The sequence below is a fragment of the Spermophilus citellus genome, assembly GCF_964194105.1.
Source record: "Spermophilus citellus genome assembly, chromosome: 5".
Taxonomy (NCBI): domain Eukaryota; kingdom Metazoa; phylum Chordata; class Mammalia; order Rodentia; family Sciuridae; genus Spermophilus; species Spermophilus citellus.
In genome coordinates this window covers 115,634,452-115,648,343 of record NC_138186.1, presented here as the reverse complement: position 1 = coordinate 115,648,343, position 13,892 = coordinate 115,634,452, and the positions used below count along the sequence as shown (strand labels likewise).

Genomic DNA, 13,892 nt, shown 5'->3' with positions numbered 1-13,892 from the left:
AGTGGGATCTGAAGCCCTGCTGTTGAGCCTGACTTCGAGATGATAGGCTGAGAACTCAGGGAGAGAAAAAGACAAAGGGAAGATGAAGAGTAGATTCACTAAAGAGGGGAGAATGGAGAAGTAAATTGCAATATATTTATTTTTATGAATATATTTTTTCATAAAAAAAGCAAAGGAATGAATTAACTTGAGCTAATGCTAAGCAAGAGTAGAAGTTTCAGAGGAATACAATTTATGTAAGATTTATAAAAACATGTAAGACAATTTTGTTTATTTCCAAACTTTACTTGATACTTTTTGTCAGTATTTGGTTAAAATTTGCACCCATTTGTTTCTCTGGACTCCCAACTCATGATAGAATGAGCAAATTAAAAAGGCTACCCTATTAGGTACAATAAATGACCCTGTTAGTGAAGTTGGAAGAGACACAGAACTACTAAATTTGACACAAAGATAAAAAGGGAGAAGAATTGAGGCAAAATTAATGTAGCATAAACAGTGTTATGCCTAAATAGCACTATTAAGAGACCTGATTTTCATGATTATGACCTTTTTACCATTAAAGGTCAATTTAAATTTCATTTGGTTTGATATATTGTTTATATAAAAGGAGGAAGGTATGTAATTATTTTAAGATTTTCATGAAAATGGCGGATTTTAAAAATGTTTTTGGAAACTAATAAGGGTGAACTTCATGCATTTGGAAAATTCTCTTATGTGGAATACTTCATGCTTGCTGAAATAAAGGATTATTATAGTGCAAACAAAAGATGATAACTTGAAAGCTAACTAACAACATGAAATTGTTGCTTGTGATGTAGTAATATACTTTTTTTGACAGATTGTTTAACAGACAACGGTGAAGAATTATCAAACAGCACAATATATTTCCTCAATCTATTTAACCTCACCTTGACCTGCTTTGAGCATAACCTTCAGGTACTTTATATATATTTGAGATTAAAATGCTGTCTTGTACAAATGAATAATGTCTAACTCCAAGTTTTTATGACATTGTTGGTATTTATCTGTATCAGAGGAATTAGTAGGTCTGAATTTGTGCTCTTCAGTTCTTCTGCTTGCAGATATTAAGACTGCAGTTCTCTCATAGCTGATCTGCCTGCCTTCAAGTGTTTTTGTAATGAAGATTTGGTGAGATAATGAGTGTGAAAACACTAACTGAGGCATACAGGTGTTTAATTAAAACACAATGTTGTTTAATCCAATAGTAATTTACCTTGACTTTATTTATACAATAATGGGTATTTCACTGTGCAGTATGATTCTGTCTACAGGAAGCTTTTTTTTTTTTTCCTCAATATTTGCTTAACTCAATATTATACCCTTAAAAGGCATTATTTAGTAAGGTAAACTTGAATAATAAATTATGATACAAAAGGTAGCCTTTAAGAATTCTAACTTATACGTTTTTGTTGTCTCCATCTCTGACCCTTGAACTTTGGTATTGGAACTTGCCTGGTGGTAGTGAAGTATGAAATTGGAACCTTGGTAAAAACTGTAGTTTTGTATTTATTTGCACAATAAATAAGTAATCCCCACAAGTAGGTATAAACATGTGTCGAGTATGAGTATGTATGATTTCCTGTTTAATAAATGTTATTATACAGAGTTATAAATTTCTCTGAGAAAAACAAAAAAGATTTCCTATTTTCCAAAATGTGTTCTATAGGACATTAATAAAGTGACCTGTCAAAAGAGGGTTTAATATTCTACCAAGGTTGGGAAATGCTTCACTACAGTACTTAAGGACTTTTAGTGGACTCATGTATTTTATAAAATTTAGTGGACTCATGTATTTTTATAAAATTTAGTGGACTCATTTAGATGGACATTTATGTTGACCACATTTACCAAATCTATTTGACCAGGGAACTCTTTGGTTTAAGAGACCAGTGTTCTAATGAATATATTTGTAGGATATTAGCCCTTTTTCTGTGATGTTAGTTGCAAATGCTATTTTCCTAGTTTGTTGTCTTTCCATTGTGCTTTCTTTTATCATGAAGAAAAATTTAATTTTGTTGGATTTACCAATTTTATAATGACTTATGGTATTTTCATTACATTAGGAAGGCTTTTTTCCCCACATTGAGATACTTTAAAATTTTGTTTTAGTACTTTTATGGTTTCACTTTCTATATTTAAGCATCTTTTATCTTAAGATTTTTAAGAAATAGGTCTGAATCTGTAGTTCTCTCTCAGTTTTCAAGATTAGACAATAGCTACTTCTTCCCCAGATCAAGGTAGAATTCTATAATTCAAATAATCTGAAGCCTTAAAACCAGGTTTCTAGTAAGTTAGAATATTATATCTACTACTACAAATTCTAAGCACAGGGGAGGCCACTTCAAGCAAGAATTCCATAGGATGTCATTAGATGCTGCAAGGCACTTTGGCTGCTCCATAGAGGAGCTCAAGTGAAGGCAGGCCAAAGTGGAGGTGTGGAGGTACAAACTGATAGGAGGCTGCACAGGAGAGGGTGTTGTTGGCAGCATTGAAGAAAAGTAGATGAATTCAGAGCATATTTTAGAAGTCTGTGTGCAGGATTTGCTGGTGGAGTGGTTTGGGTTGCTAGTGAAGGAAAGCAAACATCTGGATGTAATTCTAGGCTTTCGTCCTGAGTGGCTGAGAGGATGATGGCATGGAGAAGGAGGAGCGAGTTTGTAGGGGAGTGGGATTAAGAATTCTGTTTTGAACGTGTTAAGTAGGATGTCTCCATTAGACACCTGAGGTGAGATGACACATGGGATTGGTTATAAATGAGATTGGAGCTCGGGGAAGAATTGTGAGCTGGAGATAGGGGTTTGGGAGACCGCAGGTCCAGATGGTGCTCATAGTTCACCATCTGGATGAGAGTGAATGTAGAGAGATGGAAAGGGGCCCCCAATACTGCATCCTGGGACACTCCAGTGTTTTTTAGGGTTTGTGTGTAGGGGGAAAGCTCAGGAGAGGAGTCAGTAGGAGACAGCAAAACAGATAATGCAGTAGCAGTGAAATTTTGGTGATCTTGGCTGTGGCAGTGGCTTTCAGTTCAGGTGAATAGCAGGGAAGTGGGTTTAAGTGCCAGGTAAGGTCCAGCTTGGGCAGTAGGTGCCTGCAGGTAGCTTCTGTGGAAATCTGGCCTGTCCTGGTGACTGTGGAGAGGAGCTGTCTGCAAAGTGCTGGTTATCTCCACAGGCAGAATGAAGCTGTCATGCCACATGTCAGTACTTCACTGTTAAAAACCACTGCCACAGAGAACCTTTTTTCATATAACTTGGCATACTTGTGAAGACTTGTTTGATTGACTCAGAGAAATGGAATTGTATTAAAAAGACATGTGCATTTTGAGTTTTAATAAAAGTGGCTAAATTATCCCCCATCAAGATTCTATGCTCAATGTTTGATTTTGGGTTCAGCTAAATTTTTCTGTGAAAATTAGGTGATGGGCTTTTTCTTATGGCAGACTAAGGGGAGGCTATTTTTCTGTCAAATAAATGGTGAGGGTAACATTATAAAGGCTACATTAGTTTAATTTTTTTGATTTGTCCTTTTTTCTTTAATTCCCACGTTCAGTTAATGTTCTTTCTTCATACAGTATGGCAAAAAATGAAGGGAATAGAAAGCAATGTGTAGCTGCGCATGGTGGTGCATGCCTGTAATCCCAGTGGCTCAGGAGGCTGTGACGGGAGGATTGTGAGTTCAAAGCCAGCCTCAGCAATGGCAAGACTAAACAACTCAGTGAGACCTTGTCTCTAAATAAAATACAAAATAGGATTGGGGATGTGGCTCAGTGGTCGAGTGCCCCTGAGTTCAATCCCTGGTAACCACCCCCACACCCAAAAAAAAAAAAAAAGAAAGAAAGAAAGCAATATGTAAACTTGTTCTTGAAAGGACATGTGTCAATCTAGAAGTATAAAAAACAGATGTTCTAACATAAGTTATGTCTCCTTCCCTTATTGAGGCTATCTAGTTCTTTTGGAGTCAGTCTCTCTCTCTCTCTCTCTCTCTCTCTCTCTGACTAGAAAGGCCCAGATTAAGAGTTTTCTGATAATTGAATTGAGTGGGGATCTAGTTGTAGTGCCTTTTCCTTTCCCATTATGGAAGTCCTGTCTCAGGCAAACTTTGGTGAAGACAGCACAGTCAGGGACATATTTTATTTAGTCAGCAATGGGATGGATATGTGCAGATATTATTGATGAGATAATTGGAGAACTTTGGCATTTAGTTATAAGTTACTCGGCATATGAGTTAGTGTTGTCTACATTTGACATTGGCTGGTGCCGTGGTTTTCAACATTTAGGGCATTTAGAAAGTGCCAAATATTTTGCCATGTGCTTCATATACCGGGTCTCTAATCTGTGGGACCTATAATACAGGTGATTTAGTAATGCCCTCAACCTCACAGCTCAGCACTTGAACACACCAGATTTGTCTCCTGTCTTCTGGAAGATTAGATAGTTAACAGAGATATTATTTATGATGTTTACTGAATGTATTACATCTGCCTTTGTGACTTCAGGAGAATGCACGCGGTCTACCACCAAGAAATTACTCAGAAGTGTGTAAAAACTGTAGTGAAGCATACAAAAATCTGAGCAGTCTGTACAGTGAAATGCAAAAAATGAATGAGCTTGATAATAAGGCTGAACTTCCTGAAACACATTTATGCATCGATGTGGAAGATGCAGTAAGTACTTGCTTCTGATATGATGCATATTTTGCAGGGTTGTTAAATATACCATTAGTAGTATTATCTCTTTTGGAGCCACATTGGAATCTGCATATGCTGTCTTCAACCAGAAATAACTGTGTGGTAGTTATAAAGTAGAATGTCCTGGTCTGTCAAACTAAATGGAAATTGATTAGGCACTTCACAAGTGAATTGACAATTTATTACTTTTTAAAAAAATTTTGAAATGTGTGCTATTTTCAGAGGTGTGGGCATTATTGTATGTTTATTTTCAATTATACTGTGTACTCATTGTTTATTAAAGTTTCTAGATTTTACTATAATGTGTTTGAGAAGCCATTCCTCAGTTACTTCCTATCCCATTTATTTCTTTACAACTCTTACAATCTGAAAATACTTATTTGTTTATAGTTGTCTCCTCTCACTAAAATATAAACCACATGAGGACAAGAACCTTGTCTTTTTTGTTCATTGTTCAGATAATGCCTGGCATAGAGTGGGCTCTTAGTAAATAGTGTATTAATTGAATGGTCAGCAACAAATCTTTTCTTTCTATTATGTAGTCAGCCTTTACATAGGTCACCACTAGATGGCGATCATGGCTTTTTAGGCAATATGATGCCTGAGAAGGCACTGGAGGAAAGAAATTACTGGCTCAGAGCAGAGAACTTACTTGAAATTAAAATTGATAAGCTTAATGGGTGCGAATAATGAGTGTGAATTATCACAGCAACTCAGAAGAAACTGTAGTGGACTAGTAATATTCAGGATGGTTTAAAAAGCACTTAAAATCACTATGTCATGAGGACTTTTGTTTTTACTGTCTTATTCCTATTGCCTAGAATACTACTTGGTTTGAAGTAGGCTCTCAGTAAATAATGAAATTTTTTAAGGATGGAAACAGGGTTTAACTACATTCCTATTAATATAAGTTCTCTGTTTGAAAGCTATGAGTGATTGATATTGTTATACTTTGGTCAGTATTATGAATTTGGAATCTGACATTGTTGTATTAATGTAAATTTTATTTTTTTATTTATAGTACCCTAAAAAATTTTTATGGTACTAGAAATTGAATCCAGGGATGCTTACCACTGAACTACATCTGTCCCCAGCCCTCTTATTTTTTAATTAATTTATTTTTTTATATTTATTTTTTAGTTGTAATTGGACACAATTCCTTTATTTTACTTATTTATTTTTATGTGGTACTGAGGATTGAACCCAGGGCCTTGTGCGTGCTAGGCAAGTGCTCTACCGCTGAGCCACAATCCCAAGCCCCCATCCCTTTTTATTTTTTATTTTGAGAATAGGACCCTACTAGTTGCAGTGGCTGGCCTCAAATTTGCGGTTCTTTTGCCTCAGCCTCCTGAGTTGCTGGGATTACATGTGTGCACTACTATGCCTGGCTTGTATTAATGTAAATTTCATACAATGAGTAGTTATTAACAAAATAATTATAAGAACTTGAAGACAAGTTACATATAAAATAGAATAATGTTATTTGTTGTTTCAGATGAATATTACTCGAAAACTTTGGAGTCGAACTTTCAACTGCTCAGTCTCTTGCAGTGACACAGTGCCTGTTATTGCTGTTTCTGTGTTCATCCTCTTTCTACCTGTTGTTTTCTACCTTAGTAGCTTTCTTCACTCGGAGCAAAAGAAACGCAAACTCATTCTGCGTAAGTTTTTTTTTTTTTTTTTAACAATTATTCATTTGTTTAGATAATATCCTGTATTTAAAAGTTTATGCCTGTTTTAGAAATGATATATATTCTGGGAACTCAAAAGTATGTCAGCCTAAAATGGCTTTCTGCTTTACCTTTTACAATTATGCTTACTAATGGAAGAGATTTGTGAGAATTTTAGGAGTGCTGATAATAAAAAACAAACCTGAGGACGCGTGTATTTCAGATGATTAACTGAGAAAGCTGTATTTTCCCCAGAATAAGGTTGATAGTAGAAGAGTATCAGCAGGGTCCTTGCAGTTCTACCGTGGTAGTAGTAGGGACATAAAGATAGCTCTTAGGCCATCGGAGTCCTGGTAGAAGGACTTACAAGTGGAGTAGTCCAGAAGAAAATTATAACTAACATGCCGTTTGTTTATGAACAAAAGAGAATTGTGGTTCTAAGGACGTTCCTTGACATATGTCACATGCTCAGTGTGGACTGATTTCTTTCCCTCTCCCCTGCCAGCAGGGCAGAGCAAGAGAAGCACTAGCTTGAAGATCCTGTCTAGCTAGAAAAGAGTGACTCTTGGATCACACAAATTTCTCCTTTATTGTCAAGGGAAAGAATGGGCTTGGCCTTTAGTAATTTTAGTATTTAAAAATGAATTTTTTTTGAAGAAAAGCTAATCTTTTTTCTCTTAAATATTATTTGTATTCTAGAACCCTACACTTTAAAAGTTCTTTTCCCCTTAAATCCTCTGGTACTTCTTCATCTGATTTCACTTCTAATACACTTACCTTAAAAAAAATGATTATATGTAGATGAGTTTGTACAGAACCTATAATATCTTGCCTGTGTGTTTTAGTCAGCTATTTCGCTATTGTGACTAAAGACCTGACCAGAACAACTATAGAGGAGGAAAAGTTTATTTAAGGGCTCATGGTTTCAGAGGTCTCAGTCCACAGACAGCAGGCTTCATTCCTCAGGGCTCAAGGTGAGGCAGAACGTCATGGTGAAAGAGTGTGTGGAGGGAAGCAGCTCACATGATAATCAGAAAGCAAAGATTCTGACTTCACTCACCAGATACAGATATATACCCCATAGCCACACACTAAATCCCAATAACCCCCCTCCAGGTATCATTCAGTTAATCCTGTCATCGTATTAATGCACTGATTGGGTTAAAGCTCTTGCAACCCAATCATTTCTTCTCTGAACTTCCTTGTATTATCTCACCTGTGAGCTTTTGGGGGACACCTCACATTCCAAACCATAACAAGCAGTTACTGAATCCCTGCCAAAATATTAGCATTGTGGTAGGAATTGGGATTAAAAAGGAACAAACTGGGTGCGGTGGCACACGCCTGCAATCCCAGTGACTCCGGAGGCTGAGGCAGGAGGATCACAAGTTTGAGGCCAGCTTCAGCAACTTAGCAAGGCCCTAAGAACTTAGACCTGTCTCAAAAAAATAAAAAAGGACTGGAGATGTGGCTCAGTGGTAAAGCACCCCTGGGTTCAATCCCTGGTACCAAAATTTTTTTAAAAAATAAAATAAATAGAATAAAGGAACAAGGCATAATTCATGTCCTCAAAGAATACACTGACTCTGACTCAATTATTACAGTATGTAGTAGAGGTAGAGACACAGTATGATTCTGTTTTAGGTTGAAATTTACCTCTACACCATTGCTGGAGGTGGGTGTGGGGGGAATTTTAAAGGCCATGAGGATTTATCAGGAAGAGACTAAAGAGGCAAGAAGTTGTAGGTATATGTACCTACCAGTATTGCTGCCTGGTCAGTTTATTAAGTAATTTGATAATTGGTAATAAGCTAGATCACAAAAAAACAACTGCCGATTTAGTTTTCTTCCCTAAAGGCCTTTTTTTTAAAAAAAAAATTTAAGTTTGCCCTTAAGTTTAGGCTTAAGCAAACACACTGGTCCAGGAAGTCATCTTGTCATTTTGCATGAACAGTGGGAATCAGGAGATCCCGATTGAAACTATAGCAGGGTTCTCTTTCTTGACTATCAAAATTATTTACAAAGCTTGAAAACAAAACAAACAAAAATGGTGCCTGAGTTCCATTGCAGGTCTTCCAAATCAGACCTCTACTCTAGGTTACAAACCATTGGAGTCAGGAGATTCCTAGTTTTCTGGTATAAGGTACTCTCACACTGGCACTGATGTTTTTCATTTCTAAAGCTCTGAATGAGAAATATTCTTATTTAACTGTAAGAATAAAACATATTACCATGCCAAATAGGATGATTTTTTTTCTGTTAAACCTAATAACCCAATCCCATTAGCACTACAATCAAAACTGATTGTCACATATTTTCTTTGAAACTATATATATTTGTGTTTGTGCATATGTTTGTGAATGTGCATGTGGTATACAGTTTATTTTTGTAAGTCATTGAATGTATTTTATAAAGAGTTCTTTCACTGATTTTTTTCTTTCATGAAGTACTGGGGGGTTGAACCCAGGGCCTTGAACATGTTAAGCATAATCTTTTTTTTTCCTTTTTTAATTAAATTATTTATTTATTCTTATTTGTTATACATGATGGCAGAATGCAATTCATCTCATATTACACATATAGAGCACAATTTTTCAAGTCACTGATGGTACACAAAGTACTAAGCATAATCTTTATGACTGAGTTACACCCCCAGCCCCTAAATTTATTTTTTTAATCTGAAAACAGAAGCAAATTTTTTTGTTTCCATATGGATACCTTTCCTTTTCTTTTTCTCACTATATTGCACTGACAAAATTAGTGGCATGATGTTGAATAAGACTAAATATCCTGGTCTTATTCCAGATCTTAGGGGAAAATCATTCAGTTTTTCATAATTGAGCATAATAATTACTGTAGAATCTTCTTAGCTACCCTTTATCAGAAGAAGTTTTCACTGACTTTTCTTTTTTGTGTATGTCTGGGGTCTGTACTGAGAATTGAACTCAGGGGCACTTGACCACTGAGCACTTCCCCAGTCCTATTTTGTGTTTTATTTAGAGACAGTGTCTCACTGAGTTGCGTAGCACCTCACTGTTGCTACTGTTGTGAATTCAAAGCCAGCCTCCCAAGCTGCTGCTGGGATTACTGGCCTGTGCCACTGTGCCCAGCTTCACTGACTTTTTATTATACTATATAGCACTTTTATCATCTAAGTAGATTGCTTTTATCTATATTACATATTTAAGATTGTGATGTTCAAGAAAGTATAGGTTATGTTTGTTTTATTTGGTACTACTTCTAGCCATGTCATATGTAGTTTCTAAGTTGTTTTTCAAAATTGGTAGAAAAAATGGAATTTAATATTTAGAAGATTGAATCTATTTGGATTCAAACAATAGATAAATACTGTGCTTACATAAAAATAATAAATAATTATGTTTAAAAATTAAATTTAAAATATAATACTTTTGTCTTATCTAGCCAAACGTCTCAAGTCCAGTACCAGTACTGCAAATATTCAAGAAAATTCAAACTGAAACCAACAAGATGAAGACCTGACATCTTATCACACAAATGATAAAACTTATTTTGGTGGAAGATAAAACTTGATTGAAAAGAAGAACTGTCAGGTTCTTAAGAAATGCAAGGACTTTAGATTTATTTTTAAATAAGAATTTTCAATTTTTTTTTCCTTTTCACCCCTTTTTAAAATTGGATATTTTTAATTTTTAAGCAAGCAGTGTTGTCTATTTTAAAGTATATTTGTTACTATAACAAAAGATGCAAGAATAATCTTTGTTTTATTTTGTAGGCATGTTATTACTATTTGAGACTTCTAGTATCTCCCTATGAACATAAGTACCTCAAGTAAAAAAGTTTTTGAAAACAAACATTTAAAATTAATCACAGCAAAAACTTTGAAAAAGAAATATACTTGCCAAAAGATAGCAAGTGCAGAAGTTAATTTAAATTATTCTCCATTGCAGTATTATTATTATTATTTTTATTATTTTGAGACAGGATCTCATTAAGTTTCCCAGGCTGGCCTTGAAGGTGAGATCTTCCTGCCTCAGTTTCCCCAGTAATTGAGATTACAGGTGTGTACCACTACGCATGCCCCTCCCCCTGACATTGTAGTATTATTGTTACAGATATATTTAATATGTCATATATGACAATAATACATAATTCAAACTCTGATTTCCCTAAAATCATTTTTGAAACCACTAATTATAGCCCTTCCTAACAATTTTTCAAAGTGGTAAACCACATAACATTTATCTTTGTAAGAAGATTTATGGTAACTGGTTTCTTACTTGACTTTTATAAATAGTATTTTACATCTTATTTTTGCTTTTATTTCATAAGTAATTTGAATTCACTGGACTGCTTTATTATATTCAGGGCACCATGGATTTTTTTTATACCAGGGATTTGCATTATGAATTACATTAAGTTATTTGGCAATTTATAATTTATTAAAACTTTAAATCAAATGTTGTATTATCACATTGTATTTAAATTGTGAGTTTTTTTTTAATGTAAATTTTCTCTTGAGATGTATAGGAATTTTTGGAGGGAGAGAAAGGAGGAATACAAAACTTCAGGCTGAGAAAACAGACCTGAGGGGATGCTCATTGTAAGACTATTGAATGGTACATATTAGAGACATGAATCAGATGATAGTCTCACACAGGAAGCAGTTAGATTAAGATGATGTTTAGTTTTTGTCCTAAAGTGTGTAAATCAGGTAAAAATGATATGACTAAAATGAAGTAACTTTTCACTCTCAGAAAACGAATTCTGTTTTGGAATATTTGTATCAGCCTTTAAAAAATATTTAATTTTAGAATTGTTTATGATTTTATTTCTCAGGATTGTAGAATTGAAAATTTCATTTATTAATTCCTTCTTGCTTTCTTTATGAAAATAGGCTTTTTTAAAAAAATGTTGAGAATATGAAGGCTCCTATGTATAAGCAGAGTTCAGCTAAATAGTAAGAGGGTTTGAACTCTTTATACACTAAAAAAATGCTCCATAGAGAATTAAGAGAGTGTTTTAATAGCTTTTTTTAAGTGTTTACCACATACACAGAGTGAAGAGAAGGCTAATCCTGGGATATCTGACGTATCCAAAAGCTGTTACCATTTTTCGTGGTCTACTGTGATCTATTTAAACTATGCTACAGTTCATTCTGCTGTTACTATTCCCACTGCTGGTACAAATAAAGCTGTCTTGATTTGAAGCATGTGTTTGAGGGCCATTGAAAGCAATCTTCATTAATGCAGATGAAACCAGTTTACTATGTTCAAAGTTAGAAAAATGACATATTTGAGTATATACGTAGTGACTTTGTGAGCACCTTTCAATATTATATGTTGGAAAAACCATTGCTTTGGGATATAAAGCTAATAAGCACTTTAAAAAAAGAAAAGACAGCCTTTAATATTTTTATGGTGGGGTCATTGCTCTTTAGAAATTGTATCAGCCTTAGTAGATTTTAAAAAATAAAAATTAAGTGCTACACTAAAGGGGGGTATTTCATTCTGTAGTGATGGAAAAGTTCTGAATTGAGACATACAGCTTATGTATATACACAAGAACATCTTTAAGTTTTTGACACTTTAAAATAAAAGTAATTTAAGGAAATTACAATGCTGTAATTTGATTTTAAATACATTTTTGGAAACTTCAGTTGTAATTTAACATCATATCTCAGTTTTTCATGTATTGAGTTTAAGTGCCCATCTGTCTTATAACTTTACTGCAAATAAAAATGTGCTTTTGGATTATTATTATTTTTTGGTTGAATTTGAGTGGTGAAGATCACATTAGATATTTTAACATGTAATTCTAAATCAATGAATAACATCAAAGTTTAGTTGGCAAATGATACTTCTGTTGGGACCAGCATTTTCTAATGTTTCATGGATGGGCTCTACTTTTTACTGCAGTGTACTCCTTATAAAGTGAAATGTGCCAGAACAACACTGTATTTAGGATTGCATTCCTGACCAAAGACATGACCTCAAATAAAAAATAGACATCACCCATAATGAATTTTGAAAACAAACATATACTATTAACCTGTATAACAATTTTAAATGGGAAAAACTGTGTTCCCATTATATATCCTTGGATATCTGACATATCCAAAAGCTGTTTTAAAGATTTGAGTAGAATACACATATATTTATTTACGTGTACATGTGTGTAGGTATGTGTTCTCATATATATTATATATCTTTTTTTTTCTTTTTTCTTTTTGCAGTACTGGGGATTGAGCTCAGGGCTCTGTGCTTGCTAGGCAAGTGCTCTACCACTGAGCTACATATCCCATCCCTTTTTTTTAATATTTATTTTTTAGTTTTTAGGTGGACACAATATCTTTATTTTATTTTTATGTGGTGCTGAGAATGGAACCCAGTGCCTCACGCATGCTAGGCGAGCGCACTACCACTTGAGCCACATCCCCAACCCTCCCATCCCTTTTTAATGTTTATTTTTTAAAATTTGAGACAAGATGTTCCTAAGTAGCCCAGACTAGCCTGGAACTTGCAATCCTCCTGCCTCAGCTTTCCAAGTAGTTCCAATTATGTGTATATTCTGAGCTAGAAGAAACCTTAGAGGTCATTTGGTCATAAATAATCCCAGAGCTGGATGGATCCCTAGAGACCATCTAATCTGACCTTCTGGCCACTACATGGATGTCTCTAAAAAGTATGTGATTTACTTCCTTATCTTCTTAGCTAGGGAAGTAGAATATTCATAGAGGGTTGAGACACCTAATCAAATGTTTTTTCTATTATACATTCTGCTTATCTTTTAAAAATTTTCAAAAATGATCATATTGATTATTAAAAGGGCTTTGGCCTCTATTGCACACATAGCACTTCAAAGTATAACTCTTCCAAGTTTGCTTGTTCTAAATTATTACATTGGTTATGATAAATGTTAGTTAAACATAACACATTTAATGACCAGGAACTTTGTCTCCTTGGAATTAAAGAGGAATTTTAAAAGATAATTTGACTGATCTGTGCTTCTTAAAGTGTGAAGTTCTTCAGTAATGATTTTTAAAGTTGGATTTTCCTATGATAAAGAGGTATTCTAAAAATCCATCTCAGCACCCAAATACAATAAAAATATTTCAGGGGCTGGGGTTTTGGCTCAGTGGTAGAATACTCGCCTAGCATGCATAAGGCACTGTGTTTGATCCTTTGCACCACATAAAAATAAAATAAAGATATAAAAAAAGGTGTTTAAAAAATATTTCAACCCTTTAAAATGAACGATAGATTCATTTTAGTCAGATACTGTAGTAATTATTCCATTGTCTTATTAAAATACTTGATTATATCCAAAAGATTTGCCCAAATGGGCATTGGAAATAAATTTGAAATGTCTGGAATAATTGTATACAACTAGAGTGTAAATAGGCAGGATTGAAAATTATTATCTGTTTATTGAGCTAATAATTTTGAAATGGAAGAGACCAGAAGGTAGCAGAAGGCTCTGGGCACTGTGTGTATCTTTCAACACAGTAGCCACAACAGCAAGCCTTGTAG

At 34.5% G+C, this 13,892-nt stretch overlaps 1 protein-coding gene across 1 annotated transcript in view; it reads left to right on the top strand.

Moving 5' to 3' along the window:
• Positions 1 to 12,122, top strand: part of OSTM1 (osteoclastogenesis associated transmembrane protein 1) — a 30,105-nt gene extending 17,983 nt beyond the window's left edge. Inside the window, exons 3-6 of the mRNA XM_081295832.1 lie at positions 842 to 939; positions 4,520 to 4,687; positions 6,207 to 6,372; positions 9,805 to 12,122. Coding sequence (XP_081151958.1) covers positions 842 to 939; positions 4,520 to 4,687; positions 6,207 to 6,372; positions 9,805 to 9,860 — 488 coding nt within the window. The 3' untranslated portion in view covers positions 9,861 to 12,122. The remainder of the gene's footprint in view (positions 1 to 841; positions 940 to 4,519; positions 4,688 to 6,206; positions 6,373 to 9,804) is intronic.
• The last annotated feature ends 1,770 nt before the right edge of the window (positions 12,123 to 13,892 follow it).